At 38.0% G+C, this 24,666-nt stretch overlaps 1 protein-coding gene across 2 annotated transcripts in view; it reads left to right on the top strand.

Moving 5' to 3' along the window:
• The window catches only part of aspg (asparaginase homolog (S. cerevisiae)), a 30,182-nt gene extending 5,732 nt beyond the window's left edge, over positions 1 to 24,450 (top strand). Inside the window, exons 3-18 of one of the 2 annotated variants that reach the window (XM_053632431.1) lie at positions 2,153 to 2,188; positions 5,370 to 5,481; positions 6,940 to 7,065; positions 7,383 to 7,466; positions 9,510 to 9,636; positions 9,759 to 9,871; positions 11,178 to 11,363; positions 12,207 to 12,320; positions 12,597 to 12,716; positions 12,867 to 12,962; positions 16,148 to 16,311; positions 19,445 to 19,531; positions 19,967 to 20,066; positions 21,632 to 21,697; positions 22,231 to 22,251; positions 23,244 to 24,450. In XM_053632431.1, the coding sequence (XP_053488406.1) occupies positions 2,153 to 2,188; positions 5,370 to 5,481; positions 6,940 to 7,065; positions 7,383 to 7,466; positions 9,510 to 9,636; positions 9,759 to 9,871; positions 11,178 to 11,363; positions 12,207 to 12,320; positions 12,597 to 12,716; positions 12,867 to 12,962; positions 16,148 to 16,311; positions 19,445 to 19,531; positions 19,967 to 20,066; positions 21,632 to 21,697; positions 22,231 to 22,251; positions 23,244 to 23,288 (1,597 nt within the window). In that variant the 3' untranslated portion in view covers positions 23,289 to 24,450. Of the gene's footprint in view, positions 1 to 2,152; positions 2,189 to 5,369; positions 5,482 to 6,939; positions 7,066 to 7,382; positions 7,467 to 9,509; positions 9,637 to 9,758; positions 9,872 to 11,177; positions 11,364 to 12,206; positions 12,321 to 12,596; positions 12,717 to 12,866; positions 12,963 to 16,147; positions 16,312 to 19,444; positions 19,532 to 19,966; positions 20,067 to 21,631; positions 21,698 to 22,230; positions 22,252 to 22,683; positions 22,745 to 23,243 lie in introns of both variants that reach the window. The other variant, XM_053632432.1, reaches the window with a different exon arrangement.
• The last annotated feature ends 216 nt before the right edge of the window (positions 24,451 to 24,666 follow it).

Here is a 24,666-nt window from a genome sequence, read left to right as displayed (position 1 = left end):
AAGACGATGTTCAACGTTTTTGAATGGCCCAGGCAGAGCCCAGATCTAAATCCTATTGAAAATCTTTAAATGACATAAAGAAGGCTGTGCACAGGAGATCCCCTCGTATTAGTTAAGGGATGTACACACTTATGCAACCAGGTTATTGTATTTTTTTTTTTTCTTTTTCTTCTTTTTTCTTCCTAAAAAGGTTTTAGAAGTGGAAAAAGATCCGACTTGATCTATCTTAGTTGGGATTTTTTTTTTTTTTTTTTTTACATCATAAGCACCTGCAATTTTAAAATTTTAACAGGGGTTTGTAAACTTTTTATATTCACTGTATAATATCCATGCAATGGGTACAGTGCTGTGAAAAAGTATTTCATCCTGATTTATTCTGTTTTATGTCATACTAAATTGTTTCAGGTAAAACAAAAGCAACCTGAGTAAACACAAAATACAGGTTTTAAATGATAATGTTATTTATTGAAGCAAAAAAATTTGTCCAGTACCAACTGGACCTGTGTGAAAATATATTTGCCCCTGTAGTTTCTAATTCCCCAAATCTATGAAAGTGCATTCATAATGGGGTTCAGCTGGACTAGACACAGCCAGGCCCGATTACTGCAAACCCTGTTCAAGCAAATCAGCACTTAAATATAACTTTTTCAACAGCGTGAGGTTTAAGAGGTCTTACCCAGTAACACACTATGCCAAAGTTGAAAGAAATATTAGAAAAGATGAGGAAGAAGGTGATTGAAATACAACAGTCTGGGAAGACTTACAAAGCTATTTCAAAAGCTCTGGGATGCCAAAGAACCACAGTGAGAGCCATTATCTCCAAATAGAAAAAACTAGGCACAGTAGTGAACCTTCCCATAAGTGGCTGACTTTCCAAAATTCCTCCAAGATCACAGCAACCACTCATCCAGGAAGTTACAGAAGACCCAAGAACAACATCAAATGACCTACCGGTCTCTCTTGCATCAATAAAGGTCACTGTTCATGACTCCACTATCAGAAAGATGCTGGGCAAAAATGGCATCCATGGAAGAATGACGAGGTGAAAACCACTGCTAACCCAGAAGAACATTGAGGCTCATCTAAATTTTGCCAAAACACACCTTGATGATCCTCATTTGGGGGAATGTTCTGTGGATTGATGAGTCAGAAGTGGAACTGTTTGGAAGACAGGGGTCCCGATACATCTGGCATAAATCAAACAGAATTCTACAAAAAGGACATCATACCTACGGTCAAGCATGGTGGTGGAAGTGTGATGGTGTGGGGATTCTTACTGTTCAGGGCCTGGACAACTTGCATGGCCTGGGAAACATGAATTCTGCTCTCTACCCAAAAATCCTAAAGGAGAATGTCCGGTCTTCAGTCTGTAAGTTGAAACTCAAACATAGCTGCATTATGCAGCAAGAAAATGATCTAAAGTATAGGAGTAAGTGCTAGTCCTAGAAGTAAGTGAAGGACTGATCTCCAGTTATCGAAAGCATGTGGTTGCAGTTATTGCTGCTAAAGGTGGCACAACCAGATTTTAAGTTTAAGGATGCAATTCGTTTTTCATATGGGGGATAGGTGTTGGATAACTTTTTTGCTTCAATAAAAAAATAAAAACTGTATTGTGTGTTTACTCGGGTAGCCTTTGTTTTATGTTGTATTTTGTTTGAAGGTCTTTAAAACGATTAATACGAGATAAAGAGAAAATACTTTTTCACAGTACTGTATAAGAATATAAGATGGCAAAAATGTAGCAGTGTAATTACAGTACACAAACGATTTGATTTGAGGATTAAATGCACTTTAAATGTGACATTTCAGGCTGACTTTGCTTGAAGTGCCCCTATTATGCTTTTTCAGATATTACCTTTCATGTAGTGTGTTTGTGACACGAAGGAAAAAGAGGTGATGCTGCAGTGTAAATTCTGAGAAAATTAAAGTGGTGTTTGAACTTTCATGCATGTTAGCCTATTGTATGAGACCTTTAAAACAAAATTAGGCTCTTTAATATAGCATAATAGAGGTGATTTAACTATAGGTTTAAGTATTATTGTCATTTACATCCAACAGAGGGCGCTGTGTACTTAAGTTTGTGTATTTCAACTTGCATACTTCAAGTCTTCTTTAGTGCCTCAGTCTAAACCTGTATGTATTGTTTTGACAGGATGCCAACTCGCCATGCTGATGAACTATCTCTACGGTCCTGTAGTACTGGTAGCATAATGTTTGGGCTAGCTTTGCACATTGTGTGTGTGTGTGTGTGTGTGTGTGTGTGCATTTATAATGTGTATTTGCTCACTGTCTGTTTCAGGAGAAAATGGAGTTTGGACTGCTGGAATGGTTATATAATGGTTATATAAGTGGTTTGGTTTCAGTGATGTCCCTTAGCAAAATTGCTTTGCAAAATAGACATGCCATATAACTATGCATTTTGATTTACTCACACAACAGTGTTTTATTACACTTTAGTTCATTAACCATAAATAACGGCTCATTCAGTAGTGATAATAAACCCTGGATATAGATTTCATCACTACTGTTATTGGCGGTATATTAAACAAAGTAAGTTACAGTCTCTTTTAGACCAATAGAAATGGCAGTGTGTGATGGTAGGATGGTGGGTGGGTGGGTGGGTGGGTGGGGGGATTACATAATCTGTCACAATATGTCTTAAGTAATCCTCATTTTCAGCTGTTACAGCAAGAGGACCCTTGCAGTTCCTCAGCTTGTACCTAAATTTCACACCTCAGTGACATCAGGCTGAGTTGTGTACAGCTGTAGCTCAACTTAAGCTTCAACAATTACAAAATGTGCTTCAGCATCAAGGGGTCTGCCCGAGATGGCCGGTGCTGGCGGATAGCACAGAGCTGCAGTCAGAGCTGTGTCCTGTTTGATCTCGTGATGTGTTTGCATGGAGTCGTTCTGGGCTGATTGGTGCAGTGTCTGATATCAGGAGAACACATAGAGGCAAGATACTCCCCATACTCCCCAAAGCTTTGTATCTTCTCCCAGGGTTGGACAGAGCTATTGGGGTGTCATGGCATGCCTTATCTCTAAGAGTACAGGGATGGGGAGGTTTGGTCATATATAGGTTGACACACACACACAGTCACTGAAGCTACAAGACCATTTGATATGATGATCAGCTCCTCTCTCCGAACTTAACTTTTCTGATGTGTGTAATTAAATCAAGTGTACAATATGCCATGGGTTATTTATCAGAAAATAAAATATCAAATTACTGATCAACAATAAAGATTTAATCACTACACTCTCAGAACAAAAGGGTACTAAACTGCAACATTTTTGTTTGTATCTTTAGTGTGTCTTTTACCCTGAAAAGTGTACATAATTTATATGGTGTGTGGTTAAAGTAATGCAACTTAAATCTTTAAACATACCCTATTATGTGTAGTTCCAGGTAAAAGAATTATACTAAATGTATTGAAGATAAGGGTACCACCCCAGCAATATGGACAGTTGCAGTTTAGTACTCTTCCTTTTTTTTTTTTATTTTTTTTTTTTGCTGAGAGTGTATTTCACTAGCCCTGCAATGGGTTGGCACCCTGTCCACGGTATGCCTGAATCCCCTGGGATAGACTCCAGGCTTCCCATGACCCTGTGTAGAATATGCAGCACAGAAAATGGATGTATTTCACTATATTTGCATGATTTTCTTGCATGATTCTTTCAGTGGTATATTAGTTTGTAGCAGTAACCCTGGCACACTTGAATACTCGCTGTCTGTTATGTCTTAACATCTAAGTGCATGTGTATGATTTTGAATTAACATTACAAGCTGTATTCTTACCTTCTTATATGGTGCTTGTAGTTATTTAACCGGCTAACGTCTAGAACACGGACGAAAGACGGCTTAACAAGAGGACGAGTTTTGGTGGCTTTGCTAAATGCAGTATTGCTCTGCTCACACTGTTGTCATTTGATTACCTTGTGTTGCCTTTAAAGTGGCCATTGTGGGATTCACCACTAATTAATAGCCTGCACTATTATTCTCATTATATCCCAGGTTTGTATGCAGTCTGAGGCTGTGCGTATGCTATAAAGAATAAAAAGTAATGTAGAGTACAGCATTAACTCTAAACAGCATGATACTATTCAGAATGAATGTGCATATACAGTACGAGCACAATATAAAAAGGTAACACGTTTGGTTTATTAACGGTGAACAGTGCTCAGGAAAAGTGTATGTATCAATGTTCTGTTTGCTGTCTTTCATTTTTAATCACTCGTTTCATCTTGCGCAAATTTCCTCCAGCTCAGCTTGAAAAATGTTAATTTCACCCCTCCCCACGGGAGCCTTTCCAACATTGTTATCTAAATGAATAATTGCCAGTTTTACTACACTCTCTTTTTCTTGCAGCATCCATCCTTTAGGAATGTCAACAACATACATTTGGGGCTGCTCTTGTGAGCGGCGGCTAATTAAAGCACGAACTGATCCTTGGCTCATCTGAGAGCTGTTGGAAAAGGAAGGAAGGCTGGGAGTAGTGCGTGTGTGTATGTGTGTGTGTTACTTCCCTCCCCTGCTGTTCCATTGAGCTGCTGAACAAGACTTAAGCTGCGCCCCTCTCCGTGTCTGTTTTAAAAGAAGGGGTGTCATTGGGGTGAGGGGTACTTATGAAAAGGAGAGATTAAGAAGAGTCTTTTCATCAAGCTACAGACAACCACACTCCTCTGACAGCTCATCTGTGCACTCAAACATGCCTCGATCAATCTAACACCACTTACGGGTTACGTTAATATAAATGTGGGCTTTAGGGTGATGTACCCCCTTTTAATTAGGACATGGCGGGCACACTAAGATGAACACACCCCAGTATGTAGTATGAGTAGTGTGCCCCTCAGCTACCCCAGCTAACACTTTCCTATCTACACTTGAATGTTTGCTTAGCTCTGCTACTTTAAACACACACACACACACACACACACACAAACAAGTCCTTTGAAGAATTTCGAGACACCCTGCTGATTAAGCAGAAGGCCTGAAAGCAATTGTTTTTGGCTTCACGTTCAGAATGTACCCTCAAGCCACCCCCTTTTAGTCCTTTCCTCCCTTATACTTGTATAGAACAGCTGAACGTTGCGCCAAATCTTTCTGTTTTCCTAAAGAAGCATTTTATATCAACAAAGAAAAGGGTATGAGAGTCTTTTATAAAAGCATTTTGTAAATTGAGTCGTTTTAATTGGCTCATTGGCTTAACTGAGCTTGTTAAGCTTTGCTCACATATACAATTTGCTCTAGGTTAAAGTATACTGCTTTGCCAAGCTTGTTATCCTGTGTGTGTTTGAGCGAAATGTGTTTTTGTTTTTTTGTAATCCCAAACTGGTCTCATTTTCTGCTTTTCTTTGTTTCAATGCAGCCTGTCCAAACAGAACAAAAGAATAGTGTATACTGTTATAGAGTACTCTCCGCTGCTGGACTCCTGCAACATGACAACTGATGACTGGGCCAATATTGGAAAAGATATTGAGGTACTTTTTATTCTGCAGTTACAGAACCAGTACATCTACAGTACACACCACACAGCAGCGGTATTCAACCAAATGTGTAAGTAAGTAGGTACATTATATTTTTAAAGCAAATTTACAACAAACATTGACCAAAGTGCTGCACATAGTTAAGAGCATATGAAATATATGTATATAGAGAAACATACGGTCTGATTATGTAAAATCTATTGCTTGCAAAGGTCTGAAGGATCTATGGATCTATCATGATGGCGATAACAGTTCCCTATTATTGTTTAACAATTAATGATTAGTTCATGACTATGAATAGACTATCAATAATCTTTGAAGAGATGCCACGTCTGTTTTGAATTTGATGTGGAGAGAATACACATTTAGTCCTTTATCTGCTCGTTTTTGAATATTCTGTTTTCATATCCAACTCCTTTCTATAAAAAAATGAACCATGTCTTCAGTTTGCTAATCAGACATGAGGAGGTTAATAAAATGAGAAATGTATGAATATCAGTGAAAACTAACCCTGTAGCTAGTCTCTGGTCCAATGAGCTCCCTTTAGCTTAATTATTCACATACAGTAAATGTGATTGGATAAATCGCACCTACAGTAGCTGAGCCGAGTTGCTGAACTACGGCCAAGCTCCACATCCAGTTTATGCTGTGCCAGTTAACAAGCCCTGCTATACAGCATACACACTCACAGAAGAAAGATGAGCTAAAGGAGAGAAGTAAAATCACTGTTCATTAAAAATCCCAGGACACTTATTGTAAAAGAGTAGGGATATACCCCGGTGTTCTGGCGAAATTCCCCCATTGACCCTTCTATATCATGGCCCCCTAATAGTTCCCATCTCTGATTGGCTACATCACTCTCTCCTCTTCACTCATATCTGGTGTGTGGTTGGTGTTCTGGTGCACTATGGCTGCTGTCGCATCATCCAGGTGGATGCTACATGCTAGTGGTGGTTGAGGAGCTCCCCTCCTCCCGCCATAATATGAAAAGCGCTTTGAATGTCAAAAAAAAAGCTATATAATTGTAACTGTAACATTGTATGTGCAGTGGAAATGTGATGGTATGATTGTAATGAGGGATATTCTGAACAGAATGATTCACAAAATCCTGTTACAGCAGCAAGACCATAAATGTTATAACTAGTTATAACAGTGTTATACCTGAAGTGCATGGTGAATGACTCGCCAATCACATTTTAACCTTTATAACCTTCTAAAACTCACAGGACCCAGCAGCCCATGCCTCACATGACCTCATATAAACTTTTCCTGTTAGTTTCAATGTAAAAGGTGTATCATGAATAGTAGTGTCTGGATAATATGCTTTAAGATAAATAACTGATTAATAAACCAGATGTTGAAGCAGTTAGGCAGAAGGTACTAGTTATTTTCTGTGATGCTTATTTAATTAAGAGATGTTGAAATGAAATGTTTTCTCCATGTTATCCTCAGAAACACTATGAGAAATATGATGGTTTTGTCATTCTGCATGGTACTGACACTATGGCCTACACTGCCTCAGCTCTGTCCTTCATGTGTGAGCACCTTGGCAAACCTGTCATCCTCACTGGCTCTCAGGTACACAGCTGGTCTCTCTCTCTCTCTCTCTCCTACTCACTCACTCACTCACTCTCACACACAAACACTATGCTTTGCTTTTCACATTGATTGGTGAAAGCCCAGCATTTCACAAGGAAATACTAGTATTAATACTATAGTAGTAATACTATAGTATTGTTCTTAGAAGGACAATCTTAGAAGGACAATCCTTGTCACTGAGTTTGATGATGAGAGAGTTTTTATAGCTACTCTGTTGTTCACAGTAGTATGTGATAGTATGGTAAAGTACATCATTTCCACTAATATGATCTCCATGACCTTGTTGTGTCTGGCAGGTACCGATTTATGAAATGAGGAATGATGGGAGAGACAACCTGATGGGGGCGCTGCTCATTGCAGGGCAGTTTGTCATCCCTGAGGTGATCGAGGACTCTCACTTCGATATAGTCAAGACACATAATAAAAAAATGGATAATCAAGTCACTTTTAATGTAAAGTTGGCTTTATCATAAAGGATAGCTTTTGAATCGATGTTTAAAACAACACTGCTGTTAAAATGGCAAGCTTTTGTGAAGTAAAAGAATGATACTAAGATAAATCATGTTGGATCTTTTCTCACCTTTAATGTACAATTGCAAAGTATACAAATAAAGTGAAAAACAATCAGAAACTTTTATAGGGAAAAAATGAAAACTTACAATAACCTAGTTGCAAGTATGCACACCCCTAAACTAATACTTTGTTGAAGCACTTTTCACTGACTACATTTACATGGCCAGCAATAATCTAATTATTGACCTTATTCTGAATAAGACAATATTGTGATTAAGGTGTTTACATGAGTCGCTTTTAGAATACTCTTTTCTTGTTCCTGTTTTACATGGTATAGAACATAGATCGGTTAACGGCACACGTCATTATGTCACCGCGCTACGCCCGCCATCTGAAGTTCCCTCCAGAATTTCACGTATCAACACACAGTTCGTCTTCGTTATGGTACCGTATACAGTTTTGGTTGTTTCAATTTTCATTTTACGAAAGCTTCAAGTGCAGTTAATTATTTGTCATGCTATACGTGCAAATAGACAACTGCTTGAAGCCATGGGCTGCGTCCTAAACCGCGTACTTGCCTAACATATAGTAGCCGAAATACGTGTTTTTCACCTACTATATAGTAGGTTAGTACGCGGTATCAGATGCAGCCGTACTCTCTTGTTTGCTGTCAAACAGTTGAGCACTGCCGTGTATGATCATGTCCTGTCGCAAAATACGGTGAAAACTCCCACACGACTTTAATAGTGTGATTTAGGTGTTTATATCTCTGTAATGGACGTCAATAATGCGACTAAAAGAGAAGTACGCCACACGTCTTAATTCGATTTGTGTTTTTATTTCGAGTATGACTTTAGTCAGATTAAGGTAATCCATGATTGCTGTTTAAGACAATACCCTGATCAACAAACTACCATGTAATCGGGTTAATATCGGATTATTGTTTTCCATGTAAATGTACCGAGTGTCACTCTTTCTTGCAAAAACATTCTGTATCTATCAAATTGTAAGGGCATCTCCTGTGCACAGCCCACTTCACCCCACAGATTTTTAGTTGGATTAAAGTCTGGGTACTGGCTAGGCCATTCACAAGTACAGTATTAATCTTTTGGTTAAGCCATTCCATTGTTGATTTGGACGTATGATTTCAGTCATCTTCAGCTTTCTAGCAAACACCTGAATGTTTTGAACTAAAGTTGTCTGGTATTTGTAGCTAATCATGATTCCCTCCACTGTGATAAAACCTGCATTTCACTGATGACCGCTATATGATAATTACTTTTGAACATGAGATTGAATGTGATTGGTTCATTCTGAACACAGCCACATCCCCAATTATAAAAGGGTGTGCACACTTATACAACCAGGTTATTATAGCCTTTTTTTTTTTTTAACCCCTATTTTCCCCTATTTTTCTTATTTGTTTTTCACTTAATTTTTATATGTTGTCATTTCACATTGAGAGTTTTGACAGATGCATTTTGGTTTAATTTTCTTCATCACAAAAACTTGCCATTTTAACAGGGGTGTGTAGACTTTTTATACTTGCTGTAAATGGACTAAAGTACTAAGCACAAATTACAGAAGTTCATTTTGACCTTTATCTGTGGTGGTGGCTGTTTCTGATTCATACGGAGTCCCTCAGTGTGTCATTTCTATTGTTCAAAGAAACCGGTGTACATTGAGTCACAGCCACCCCTCCATGCGACCGGTTCAACAAGTCTGATCAGTTCATCTGCTGGTGCAGAGTGTGGCACTCTGAATCTAGTCCTGAGAAATCTATGCAAAACAGCTCACCCGCCCCATAAACGAAGCCTTGTCCTCTGATACAACTGTGTGGTATGACTTATAATTAGTTTAAAGCATTGAAAGAAATGACATGAAAAGATTCTTCCATTCTTTCCACACAGGTGTGCCTCTACTTCCATCATAAGCTGTTCCGAGGCAATCGTGTTACCAAAGTGGATGCTGGGAGTTTCAATGCCTTTAACTCCCCCAACCTGGCTCCATTAGCCAATGCTGAAGTTGATATCAAAAGTAATTTGATCTGGTTCACTTACCTTCTCAAATAGACAAGCAGTTGTCACTTGATTTCTGATCATTTGATCTCTGCCTTCAGTTTTCTGTTAGAGTATTGTTTTTATCTTCCCTGTCTGCAGTAAATTGGGACACAGTATGGAGGGCAAACACAACAGCAAAGTTCAGGGTCAACACACAGATGAACCGCAACGTGGGCCTCCTGCGTTTATTCCCCGGCATCACTGCTGACACTGTAAGATGATGTTCCACTGGATGGGCTTGAGTGTCAATGTCGCCCAACCATTTTTTTTTTTGATGACCTTAACCAATTGTATTATTGTAGATACATGGCTGCTTTTGTGCAGCATTTTTGTAGCTGGCTTTTGCAAAACAGCTGCATAATTTCAGTCTAATTTTATTGTAAAATCTCATGTTCCTTTGTATACATATCTGCGCTCGAGATTTGCAGTATGACAGATTCACTTGCCTGTGACCAGTGTTGATAGCTAAGTAATAAGACAGAGTTATGAGGCATGTCTAATTCTTCACAAAGGTGCGAGGAGTTGGCATTCGTCCTCGCACGATCACTCCAGCTCTCATGAAGAGTGGAGATGGGGGAAGGAGCACATATTTACTACCTCAATCTGGCTCTTTTGCCACGCTACGCATCGATAGCTTTTTTATCAGCTTTTATGGCCTTAGGGCTTTTTTATTCCAGGTCCCTCATATGCGGTGTAGATTTTATGTGATTCCTTCTCATGTTCATGTGGATAGTTCTCCTTTTATTTACAGAGGAATAGGTTGTAGTCAGGGCTGTTATTGAAATAAGGGTGAATGAACGTTGTGGACACTGCTGATTTTTTATTTATTTATTTATTAATTTTTTAAAATATTAGGAATATTTAAGTAGGATCTTTATCATACAGTAGGAAATTAGGAATTCCATTAATGCTGGTTTTAAGAGTAGAACATACTGGATGTATAATTTTATACTCGTATGTTTATTATTTATTTTTACTTGAAAAAGCAATACGTCTCTGTTCGCAAAATCTTCTTTTACTTTGCAATGCTAAGGAGTAACATATAACTGCCGCTCTCACATAGGGAGGGATTTTGTGTCTATGTGATAGCTGTCCTTGGTCAGGTGGTTAGGAGAGACTCCAGATGTGCTACAGTTGAGTGGGGGTTGACAAGATTTTAATTCAATCTCCAGCATCGTTAATTCCTCTCTCTTTGGGACTATTGGGCCAAACAGGCTCTTAAGTGTGGCAGTGTGGTGCAGTGATTGTGGCGTTCCCTGTGGGACCCTTTACAGCAGAGGGCAAAATTAAGACACTGTGCTCTTCTTAATTTCATCAGTGCATATGGTGGTGTGAGACATTGCTGATAACTAGCACTTTATCTTTGGACATGCTTTTCAATTAGTCTTAATATAGTTGATAGAGTGTCTGTGTTATTGTATCTACAGTCAAACTTAACAATTTTTAACAAATGGCCTGATTGATTTGACCATAAACAAGAGGACCAATATCAGTATGCCCACTTGCTTGTTTGGCCAGGTTCGAGCCTTCCTGCAGCCACCCATGGAGGGGATTGTTCTGGAGACCTATGGCAGCGGTAATGCCCCTGATAACCGCGCAGACCTGCTGGAAGAATTCCGGAAAGCTACGGAGAGAGGAGTTATCATGGTCAACTGCAGCCAGTGCCTCCGAGGCTCCGTCACCACATCATACGCCACTGGCAGGGTGTGTATAGGGGTGTATATGATAGTGTGTATATGTGTATGCTATAAGTATATGAGACATTTTAGCGATTGGTTGAAGGTAGAGTCAGTGATTAGAAGGTGAAGGTAGAACACTTTAATATTTGGTGAAATGCTCCTCAGGCAGCTTCAATACAATATGTGCTCAGAGGAGAAACACTGGTATTTGTTGCACCACATGTTCTGCAAACGGGAAAAAAAATAATGATGAGGTCCACAAACTTCACAAATTATTAGGACAAGAAGGCATCTCTACGTGCGTATTGATCATGATGCCTGTTAATTCAGGAAAGTCGGTGTCTTGTACTAGCATTTAGATGTTAGGGTTAGTGATTTGTTTATGGGTGTGGTTCCAGAGGGAACACTGAAGGGAAAGCTGTATTTATTTACATTTTAGTTTTCAACAACATTAATGCTTGCTTCTAGATGTCTGAACTAATGAGCAAGTTAAGTATAATGAATATGAGGTTGTTTTTTTTATTATTATTATTTTTTTATTTTTTTATTTTTTACATTTGTTCATACAAACTACTAGTAGGCTGAAGTATACAATGAATATTTATGTTTGCTACTGATGTATATTCATGTCCTGTATAGTAAGGTGTTAATGTGACCAAGTTATTAACCTGTTAACCTTTAATCTTTAATCTTTAGTCATTCACAATGAACTAATGCTATTCGAATGCAACTGATGACTCTAAACTCTCTTAATAAAGCCCTGAAGTGGCTAAAACCATCCTATACCCAGCTTGGCTCCTTTTAATAGATTTTAAATTATATATTTTTTATTTTAATTGGTTTATAATTCCACTGTGCACTTTCTCAGGCCCTGAGTGATGCTGGATTGGTACCTGGGGGTGATATGACTCCAGAAGCTGCGCTGTCTAAACTCTCCTACATCCTGGCCAGGAAAGACCTCAATACACAAGAGAAGAAGAAGGTATTCTGGACCTTACACCGCAACCTGATATTTAGATGCATAATAGAGAACCTTCACAAGTTGGATCACTGCACTGCACAGTGCTCGGTGAAAGCAAGCCCCATGACAGTTTTATTCCAACTCTTGAAAGAGCTGCTGATCCAGTTAATTATGGCTGCTTTAATTTAATTAATTTCTTAGTTATGTGAGTGGTGGACTGGCAGAAAGCTCTTGTGTGGATGCTTTTGTAGTAATTTATACAGCATTGATGACAGCAGACCTTTTTGTGGCATACAGATGCTGAGCCGAAATCTGCGTGGTGAGATGATTGCTCACCTGAAGGGGGCCAAGCTGACGCTCAGTGACAGTCGCTTCATTCAAGTCATTGCTAAATCCCTCTGCATCAGCTGCAAAGAGGTGAAGCACCCAGACCTATTTTGATTCAATTCACATTTCATTCTCTGAAAGTTTGAGCCTTGCATTCAGTGTCTCAAGATCATATTGTCTAGTTTTAACCTGATAAATATCTATGAAAGCTGTTACTGTTGTAAACATTGCTGTCGTCAGGAGCTGGAAGCTATCCGTGATGCCATGACCCCTACGTTAGCCTGCGCGGCTGCTAAGATTGGCGATGTTGAGGCACTGGAGGCAATTAAAGAGATGGTAAGGCTTTCTCCAGACTCTCTGTCCTGGTATCAAAGTGTTCATCTCTAAGCTCAATCTCTGAGCTAAGCTTATCTTCACTTTATGGAGGTTCAGACTATGTTTATCAAGCAAATCAGATACAATAGTCATTCAAACTGCAGTCTGGAATGGAATGGCTCATTTCCTCTAAGCATTCTCATGTCTTCACTCAACTCCCGAGACCTGTTTTTAGACCAGTTGTCACACCTGTTTTAGACCAACACATATACACAAGGAAGTGCCACGTAGATCTAAAAGTGACTTTACTCCTGAGTTCATAGCAGTCACATGAATTAAGTATCACATTAAAGTGTCTAATAATCGGAAAGTCTGTGCATAGTTAGGTCGTTTTTTGTTTTTTTTAGGCTTAATGCCTAGTACATAATGTACACTAACACAGGTCATTTTGAAAAGATGCATTTTCAAATTTCCCTGTGCTATTGTGGATTTGGTCTTAATTAAGTCATGGTTAAAAAAGCTCAATCTCTTAAGCAGTTTGATGTATGCCATCAAGAGTCAATACAATATAAAAAAACAGGCATCATAAACCTAAACATAGAAAATACTGACCTTTCATAGAGCTGGTTTAGAGTCAAACTGTCATTTTAGAAATGGATGAAACAGACACAAATGTACAACCAATGTGGTTGTACCCAAAATATTTCCATTTTATGCATGCATCATAGATAATAGCCATCTATGTAGTTGAACATACAGTATGTATATATGAGTAGGTTTATGGCAAGAATCGATGTACCAGAAAAAGAAGAGCCATCTTATCTCTCAGAGAAAATACTGCTATCATGCTACCCTTGATTAAACAGAAGAGGGGAAACTAAACATATTTTTATCTTGTCTAGGTAGAGGTCATTGTGAGATAAGGCCTCTAATGCTCTAATGAGATGGCATCTGATGGCGTCTAACCCATGTTTGAAAAGACCTGGCACTGATAACCTTGCTCTACAAACAGCCGCACTTATTCAATCGAATTTAGCGCTGTGTTTTTCAGAATAAGAGATCAAGGCTAAGGTGGCACTTGGAATTTTGCCTCAGGGCTGAACTGAAATGTCTGAATGCTTTGTAAAAAACAACAACAACAACAACAACTGTTTTCTACTGCATGTAAAGATGATCGACAAAGTGAAAAAACCCCAGATTTATTAGTAAGGTGTTGGGCCACCCCAAGCCACCTGAACAGCTTAATTGCACCTTGCAAGCTATAAATTAAGCCAGAAGTCTGCGGAACTGTACTGGAATGATGAACATTGTTCTTCCAAGATATATTCCCTCAGTTGGTGTTTTGATGATTGTGGTGGAGAGCAGTGTCTAACACGTTTGTCAGATCTCCCATAGGAGTTCAATCATGTTTAGATCTGGTGACTGTGAAGGCCATAGTATATGTTACATAATTTTCACACTGTTTGAACTATTCAATGAACCCTTGTGCCCTGTGGATGGGGAAGGCATCATCACCATGAGGATAGAAATCCCTCATCATAGTATAATGGTGATCAGTCAGAATAACTATGTATTGATTTGCAGTGCTACTTTCCTTTAAGGGAGACAAGTGGAATCATGACAGCTTTTAAAATGCTCCCACAGAATGACCGAACCATCAGGATTTGTGTGATCAACAGACATTTCTGACAGTAAATTATTCTTGGCCATTCTTTGCCATACAGTTTTTGAAATAAAATAGAACAGAGTCAATGTTTATTTGTTTATTAATGGTGTTTCTCGTGAAAACACATAACTACATGTACTAAATACTACAGAAAATTTGTCTATGTCAGCAGTTATGTGTATTAGCAAAGAGGCTCAAAAGTTTGTATGCCTGATGATGTGCTCTAGTTAATTGATTTCGAATGTATCTCATTAAGGTGTCTAATAAATGGAAAGTATAAAAGGTTTTTTAGACTTGGTGCCTAGTACCTAGTGCACACTGACATGGATCATTTTGAAAAGATGCACTTTCAAATTTCCCTGTGCTATTGTGGGTTTGGTCTTAATTAAGTCATGATGGTTATATTTCTTAACAGTTTGATGTCTGCAGTCAAGAGTCAGTACAATATTTAAAAAAAAAAAAAAAAAACAGGCATCACAAAACCTTAACACAGAACATAATCTAAAAAAATGACTACAAAGCAGGAAGAAGTGGAAATAAAATTAAAATAAGAATAAAAACTAAAATCCAGAATAAGGATCCATATTTATATCACCGTCAGACACACTTTAAAAGGTTATTTTTTTTATTATTTATTTTTAATTTTTAAAGACACCATTGTTGTTGCTTGTAATAATGAATAAAACAGCTGTAAACACACTTTACATCATGATTTGGTGACTATTTTGAAATTATAATTAACTTTGCACTCAACTGTATGTAAACTATCATAACTAATGTCGTGAAAAATCACCTTAACTTAAATAAAAACCTCTCAGAGTCCAGGGGTTTTAGATGCCAAAAATGAGACTTTTATCGAAGAATCACAAAAGCTGAGATGTCTGAATATCATCTGACCGTTACAATCAATGCTCAGGTGTTTATACTACGCTAAAACGATCTCATTTGGCGAGGTTTTCCATTTTTAAAAAATTACATTTCTGATAATTCGCCACAATTATGTTTCTTTCTTTCTCCACATCTTATCTGTAACTGCAGTGCAAGTTCAATCAGCTCATTTTAAAAAAGTTTTTATTTTACTGACTTACGTCATGGGTTTCACCAGATATCTGAAGAAGTCATTAAAATTAAGTTGGTAAAAATATACAGATTAAAACAGAGTATAACTTTTTTTCTGAGAAATAACAGTGCAAGAATAAAAGAAAACACCTTTTCTACTGCAGTGTACGTGTTCACTGATCTCACCAAAATTATCTCACCAGCTTCACCTAAAATGATCTTTGTTTCTTTGATTAACATACTGATTTCTCTTTAATACCTTATATATTGGTCACACATGATTGGATCTTACTCTTGATTGCTTAATCTTAACATACTGAGTCATTCAGTGATTTTCTTTTTTAATATATACCATTTGCTTTAAAAATATACTATACTAACACAAATGGCACTGATTTATTTGTTTAATTTTCACATAATAATACCTCAAAAAAGGTTTGTGCTTGTGCTTTTCTGAACTGATTGAGTGCTTTTCCTACAGGGAGGTAACTTGAGCATGGAAGACTATGATGGCCGGACTCCCCTCCATATCGCTGCCTGTGAGGGTCACTTCAAATTAGTGCAGTATTTACTGAGCCAGGGAGCCACCGTTTACGCCAAAGATCGCTATGGGAACACACCTCTTCTAAATGCTGTTCGTTTCAGGTAAGATTGTGAATATGCTTTACATTCGGTTGCATAATTATTGGCACCCTTGGTTAAGATAAGTTAAAAAAAAGGCAAACAAAAATGTCCGTGGTTAACTAGCTTAATCTCACACTGAAGATATAAGATAAATGAGTTAAAAATCCAATTTGGTTTAAAATTTTAAAAACATTTTATGAGCAGAATATAACCAAAGCATCTTCCCTTTTTATTTATTTTAGTATTATTTTAGTATAGTATTTATTTTACTCTAAATTCACTTGAAAGCAGGAACTCCTTTGCAGTTGTCCATGACTTTGTATTTCACTAGGGTATAAATATGAGATATGACAGGCAATATTCCTTTAGTCATTCATCAACATGGGGAAGATTAAAGAACACACAAATTCTCACTGTTAAGTATGGTGGAGTATCTGTAATGTTGTAGAGATTTTCAGTGATAATCTGGCTGATTCTGCCAGGACATTTAAACTGGATCATGGTTGGATCTTCCAGCAGGACAGTGATGCAAGGCATACATCCAAATCCACACAAAATAGTTTCAGTGACCAGAGAGTTGAGCTTTTTACATGGCCATCCTAGTCCCCTGATCTAAACCCAATTGAAAACCTGTAGGGTGAGCTGAAGAGGAGAGTTCAGAAGGGAGAACCTCAAACTCTGGATGATCTGGAGATATTCTGTATTGAGGAGTCTCACAGGTTCCTTCCTCATCAAGCATTATAGGACTTAGTGCTGGTGTGCTATGCTTTAGTTAAATTAAAGGGTGGATTTCTCTGATAAGCTAGGTAATCGCAAATCCTTTTTTTTTCCATAATATTTTGACCAGTTTCTACCAAGGGTGACAATCATTTATTGAGCTGCATGTATATGTTATGTAAAGTGTGTGTATGCATAGACATGTAAATGTTTTGTGTGTGTGTTTTCGCGATTGAAGGTTTCACCATGATTTCTATCTGAATGTCTGTAAGCAATTGAAAATATGCATTGTCACACAGGTTCCTGAAAGAAAGCATATGCTTAATGGGTGGGTGAGAGTGCGTGGGTGTCTTGTTTTGCAGGTCTGTTCTATGCCATATTTCCTTATTACCTTATGAACAGTGTCATAAGAGAACCCTCATAGTTTCAGCTTGTTTTGGTTCAGTAAACGAGTATTTTTCCAGTTAATATACAGGTTCTGTGTTCAAACCATAATGCAAAGGTTACTGTCCATTTGACATCTCTGTGACTTTGTAACCTTGTTAAAAAAAAAAATCAAGCACATCAGCATAATTACATTAGACTTGTGTCCCAGCTAAGGTGTGTTCCTGACTCAAGGCCAGTGTTCCTGACTCAAGGCCAGTGTTCCTGGGATAGGCTCGGGATCCACCACGAGCCTAGTGATGATGAATGAATTAATGAAATCCTCATATAGTTGGAGAAAGGATTGTGTTTGGTGTCTGACTTGCTTTTTGGCACTGATGTGCATTCAGATGGAGAGTTTGGGAATCTATTAGGCTGGGGGCTCTCTTGCTTCTACGGTGCCGCAGTTCTGTTCATCCGTCTGTTTTTCATGATCCACAACCTCGCCGTGTGCTGCTCATACAAACTCCCTCAAACATAAACGTTAGACATACAGCTGGCCTAATTGCACGCAATCCTAATGATCACTATATGGTCTGTTGAGCACACCAAATGATGGCTCGGCTCAAGAAACTAGGACAGAGTTTCTTTCCTCTTCATTTTCTCCAATGTTTCACAGGCTATCAGTAGTCTCTCTACATCACTCTCTGCGGAGACGTTACATACAAACAAACCCGGATGAGATGTCAACCTCATTAAAGGAGGGAGAAGGGAGGGGGTACAACTAAATTACAGTTGTACACAGCGGGAGTGAGAGTGTGTGTGCGTGTATGTGTGTGTGGGTATGTACAGGAATTAGAGAGACTCCTTAAAGGCCTTGACAACAATTATCATTTAATTAGAGTGAGCATGAGGCAGTCAGTCACTGGTGCTTATTTTTACTCCCGCTATTATATTTCTGTGGTGTTCTGAGACCCTGGACACATTTCCGTTCCTGAGGGAGTGGTTCAGAGCTCGGCGAAGCAGTATCGCCATCCTTTGTTAGATTAAGCAGAAGAGAGAAACTGCTGTTGCTTGTTGTGTCTTCTTCCTGGGCAAGGCCACAAATTTTTCTTTTAGAACCATCCAGAAAGATTTCAATTTGCATCAATTGGAGTCTGAGCTGCTGTAAACGGAAAGATCAGCAGTCAGGGGCAATGTCAGTCTTTCGAAGTATTTAAAGCGATTCATTTGAAGATGGTTTGCTTCTCGTTTGTATTCACTACAACAGTAACACAAGGTGTCATGTTGCTATAAGGAAGAGAAAATGAGAATGCTGAAAGGTGTGTTCTATAAACCAGCCCTACCTGCTTCTTTCTTCATGACTGACAGGTACTATGACTAGTAGAGGTAGGACAAACTGGATATGCAACAGCCAGTAGTTTTGTGACTGACTGAATTAGAAGGAAACCTATACAACAGGGTAGGGCCAAACTGTAGCCCTGAAATAGGTTAGTGGTGGACCACACCTATCATTATGTGAGAAACATGAATATTTCCATGCTAAAGATTTATTTAGGCCTGTCTGGAGAAACACAGGTTTCATTCTGTATAATGAGATGTTTTTTATGGCTTTGGTCCCTTGTTCCTTTCAGTTCTACGTTGCTTTGTGGTGTGATGTCTCGACTTGTCCCAGCTTGTCTGCATCCTTGCAGTCGTCTTTGTGCTGTAGTGTCAGCCACTAAACTAAACGCAATAGTTGCTAAGAGCAAGGGTTAATCAAACATTACACTTTCCTAAGTTTAAGTTTTCAGTGTCAGATGCATTAAAGGAAAAGATCTTTCCTTTGAAGTGGAAGTTTCTTTAATACCACCACGTCCACTTGGTGCCATTTCATGCTTTTGTATCCATGCAGCGTTAGCTTGGAACTTTATACGGAAGCGGTTTTCAATGTGGAATTGTATGCTTGATGTCAAAACACTTCAGAGAGTATCAAGAAGACGCTGTATCACAGACAAAACAAGATCTCGGCCGTTCTAGTTTGGACAGCCGTGCATCCGTCTCTATAATTTTCTTCTCTCGTCTTCTCTCATAGACACAAAGATGTGGTGAAGTTACTGAAAAAAACGGGAGCCCATTTTTCTCGTGATGAAATGGAAGGCACTGGAACTGAGTTTTGCAGGTGACACAGACACTATCCCCCACTGTAGCATTCACGCAGGTTTGACCAGTCATTCAAGGCTTCCTCGAGGTTTTAGAATGTTCCCTAACTACATTACATGCATACAGCAGATACAGTATATGCCTGGCATTTGAGGTTTAAAGCAAAGAGTTACACACTTTTATTTATTCCACAATTCCTCCATATAACATTTCCATATAATGGCAAGAAATTCAGATTAACACACGCACGCTAATTATTATTCTCTCTTGACTGCTTTATCAAACATTTCTTTGACAGATCATGAAGATGTACATCAAGTTAACAGGACTGTTGTGTTTACTTTTCAGTAATCTGTATTTTATCAAGACAAATACACAATGTAACGTGTGTGTGTGTGTGTGTGTGTGTGTGTGTGTGTGTGTGTGTGTGTGCGCACATCTGTTTGTATCATAGTCTGGCAGCAAACGCAGATTTGGAAGGCTTGCAGATTTGGCACTTAGCTGGAGCTGATCTGACTATGCCAAGTTATAATGGGCAATTAGCCATTGAGGTGGTAAGTATAACTAGCATCAGTTCTGATGACTCACAGTGCCCTCCACTAATATTGGCACCCTTGGTAAATATGAGCAAAAAAGGCTGTAAAAAAAGTTGTCTTTTGTTTAACCTTTTGTTCAAAAAAGTCACAAATGTACTCTGCTCTCATGGATATCGATCAATTGCAAACACAACACAGGTTTATATAAGAAATAATATATTTGTTATATATGTGTGCAAGAATTAATTGGCACAGTTTTAGTCAATACTTTGTGCCACCTCCCTTTGCCAAGATAACAGCTCTGACTCTTCTGCTGTAATGCCCGATGAGGTTGGAGAATACATGGCAAAGGATCTGAGACATTCCTCCATACAGAATCTCTCCAGATCCTTCAAATTTCGAGTTCCATGCTGGTGGACTCTCCTCTTCAGTTCACCCCGCAGGTTTTCTATGTGTTTCAAGTCAGGGGACTGGGATGGCCATGGCAGGATTTTGTGATCAGTAATACATTTCTGTGTTGATTTTGATGTATGTTTTGGATCATTGTCCTGCTGAAAGATCCAACCACGGCCCATTTTAAGCTTTCTGGCAGAGGCAGTCAGGTTTTCATTTAATATCTGTTGATATTTGATAGAGTCCATGATGCCATGTATCCTAACAACATGTCCAGGTCCTCTGGCAGGAAAAACAGCCCCAAAACATTAAAGAGCCATCACCATATTTAACCATGGGCATGAGGTACTTTTCAATATGGCTACTTCTCTGTGTGCACCAGCACCACCTCTGGTGTTTGTCAAAAAGCTCTATTTTGGTTTCACCATAGAACCCGATCCCACTTGAAGTTCCAGTAGTGTCTGGCAAACTGAAGATGCTTGAGTGTGTTTTTGGATGAGTGAAGAGGCTTTTTTCTTGAAATCCTTCCAAACAACTTGTGGTGATGTATGTGACTTCGGATTGTTGTTTTGGAGACTTTCTGACCCCAAGATGCAACTAATTTCTGCAATTCTCCAGCTGTGGTCCTTGGAGATTTTTTCACCACATGAACCATCCTCTTCACAATGCATTGAGACAATATAGACACGCGTCCAATTCCAGGTTGATTCATAACATTTCCAGTTGACTGGAACTTCTTATTTATTGCCCTGATGGTGGAAATGAGCATTTTCAATGCTTGTGCTATTTTCTTATAGCCACTTCCCATTTTGTGAAGCTCAACAACCTTTTGCCGCACATCACAGCTATATTCCTTTGTCTTACCCATTGTTGTGAAAGACTAAGGGAATTTGACCTATGTGTTACCTCATATTTACACCCCGGTGAAACAGTTAGGGTTGAACATTTTCCTGTTCTTAGTCACCCAGGTGTACTAAAAAAAAAAGTAAATATCAATGGGAATTTACTTCAAATATATTTTTCTCATTTGAATCTATACTATAAAATAGATTCCCATGAAAAACTTCTCATGCCACATACATTCAAAAAGTAACTTCATGTTTGAGTCAGTGTATAGGTACTGTATGAAACATTGTAAGATATAAAACAATGAGCCAGTACTTCTGTTTCCTGTCTGTTTGTATTCTCAGGCCATGCAGTTTGGCAATGAGGAAGTCGTGCAGTTTCTTCAGTGGGCTGCTCAGTACCGAGCTCAGGTAGCTCTTTCACAAACACACACACACACACACTCACTCTCACTCTCACTCTCTCTCTCTCTCTCTCTCTCTCTCTGAAATCACCACAGCTTGATCTGAATTACACAGACAGTTTTAGACAGATTAAAACACAGTTCAGTAATGACAAGCAGTTTGATTGTTTATTCCTTCTTGCTGCTTCTGTGACAGACAGATGAGGGTTTTGAGGTGAACATTTCTTTTTCCATTCCATTTCATTCCTGAATTCCTTTAAATATTTCTGGCCTCTGAATGAATGAACTGCATACATTAACATCTGCATTCATCTGATTGCATGAAGTATATAATGCCACAAGACATTTGTGGCATTAATCAAAAGTCAGTCTTTCACTGTTCAGAAAGTTACGTTTGCCATGAACCAAGCTGAAATGTCATACTTTTGTCTGTCGTGTCCTCTGAGAAAAATGTGCATGATCACTTCATTGTCTTGTAGCATGTGCTGTTTTTTGCATTCATTGTCTTTTCCAAATTTTGATAACTATTCTTTATTGCAGGTTTTTGATGAAATCGAAGAGGTAAATTTCAATTTCTTATTATTGGTGTTGCCACAATTAGAATTTATTTGAAACCACAATCAGAATTTGTTTTTGTTTTCATCACATATCTAATATACAATCAAATGAAAAAATAAGTGCACCCCATGGCTTTTTTGACACATTTGAACAAGCAAACATTTGATCATCTTTGAAACGGTGCCTATTAATAATGTTTATATACTTGAACAAAAGCAGGTTCTAATCTCCGGCACCCAATCTCAAACACCTGATTCTAATTTTATGGATTTGAAGGTGTGATAAATATAGGGGTGTACTTAATTTTTCCATGTGACTGATCTTTTTTGTTAATTTTAAATTTGTGAAAATTACTACATAAAATTGACATTTTGTGTCATTTGATAGACTGCATCAACTTTATTATTAGAGTCTGGTTTTTGCTTGCATTTATAGTTCGACATGCAAAGTTTTGGAGGGAAACGACACCTACACCAACACCTACTTTTATTGGCTGGTTTGTCATTTTGTCATACTGAAATGACTGAGGCTGTAATATGAACAGCTAGCATGAACTTTTTGTTTTCCACTATTTAATCATTTGTTTTTTAAATAAATTGTTCTATAAATAAAAGCTTCAGCTATTCTAACCTTAGTTTAGCAAAAGTTTCCGCCAAATGACTTGGACACACATTCCACCCTGTGCATCGCTGCACTTGCGTTCTTTTAATTGTGACCTTGCCAATTGTTGTTAATTTGTTCATTATATTCTGACGTTGCCAATTAAAAGGGTATGAGGATGTAATTTCTTTTCCCGCAAATACATGGGTAAATGACATGTGCATGCCTCACTGTTTAAATCTGTTCAAATGAACATATGGTCTGGACTTCCATGTGCTTTCCAAAATTCAAAACAGCCATTTATTACTGTTAATTCTGAATGGAAAATATATTTATTGTATATATTTAGAATCCAAAACCTTCATGATTTATTCCTTTCTTTTATTGTTTTCCAGAATGGTGAATTCATCGAGTTTTCAGCTTGTCCACAGAAGATCTAAGAAGACAATCCCACCAGCATCCATCCCTTTGTTGTTTTTCATTCAGGTTATATGTATAGTGCTGTTACAGAAGATATTTTCACAAAGCAGCTTGACTTTATAAATGAGTAAACCAAAGGCAGACACATTACGAAGACGGCTTGAGGCAGAACCCTTGAGAGGACTAGGATAGGGGAACATCCACCATGGGTGACCCAAGATAGTGAATTTTGCTCATGATTAATTACAGTATAATTGCACCTGGAGCACACAGAGGATAAGTAAACAGTTCTAATTGTGCTGGAAATGCACAGGATATTAAGTATGTGCACATTCTGAGTAAGAAATTTAATTTGAACGTAACATAAAACTGGTTTTATCCATCCCTCCTTTAAAACCCTTCTTTTTATATACCTAATTTGATCTTACATCATTACAATTGGAACCCTTTTTATTAGATAATAAACCATATATTTAGAATCTGGGCCATACTTATACAGGACTAAGCAGACACAATGTGAGTGTAATGTACTGTATGTTCAGGTATTATAGGTGAATGACATTTTATATTACTGAGCAGTATATAATAATGCTGGAAGAGCTGACATCACATCAGTATTAGAAAGTAATAAAATGTTATTGTCTAAGATTTTTGACAGGGAGTTATACAATAGGTATTGTACATTTTAGAAAGTGCTTGTGAGTTAGCGAAGCCCATGTTTGGGAATGGTTCCAGTACAAATATGCTGTTAAACCATATTTTGTGTAATCAGGCTTGCTTATCATCTCATTAGGATATCATGAAGTGGAAAGAAAGTGTTATGATTTGCATTAGCCAACATTGGTTTAGCTTTTTTGCTAATTTACCATCTGCTAATGTCAACTGCCACAAAAGTGTGTGGCAATGTTAGTCACTGTTCAATTCACATCAACATGCAGTTTGATATGTTTTAAAGACGCACAAATGTAGTTTGAGTCGGGTAATATCCGAAAGCTGAGAAGATGCAAGTTCATGTTTTGTCCTCATAGTAAAGTAGTCAGTGTATTATTATTATTATTATTATTATTATTATTATTATTATTATTATTATTGTATGAATGTAAGTTGTGTATGAGCTGGAAAATGTTAGCAAATCTATGTTAGATAAGCGCAAACAAATAAAATAAAATATTTTCATCCTAATTGTTTGCATTGCGCTTATTAATTGTTACTAATTTCTGAACAATCTCTCTCTCTCTCCCTCTCTCTCTCTCTCCTCTTTCTCGCTTCTCTTTCTCATCAATGTACCTGTTTACAATAGATTACATTAAAAAGTTGTCATCTCTTAATATGTGGAACATCTTGAAGTACAAGCTTGTTGATTTAGCTGTTATGTAATGCCATTTACCTCCTCAAGGA

The sequence above is a fragment of the Ictalurus furcatus genome, chromosome 9 (assembly GCF_023375685.1).
Source record: "Ictalurus furcatus strain D&B chromosome 9, Billie_1.0, whole genome shotgun sequence".
Taxonomy (NCBI): domain Eukaryota; kingdom Metazoa; phylum Chordata; class Actinopteri; order Siluriformes; family Ictaluridae; genus Ictalurus; species Ictalurus furcatus.
This window is presented reverse-complemented; position numbering and strand designations above follow the sequence as displayed.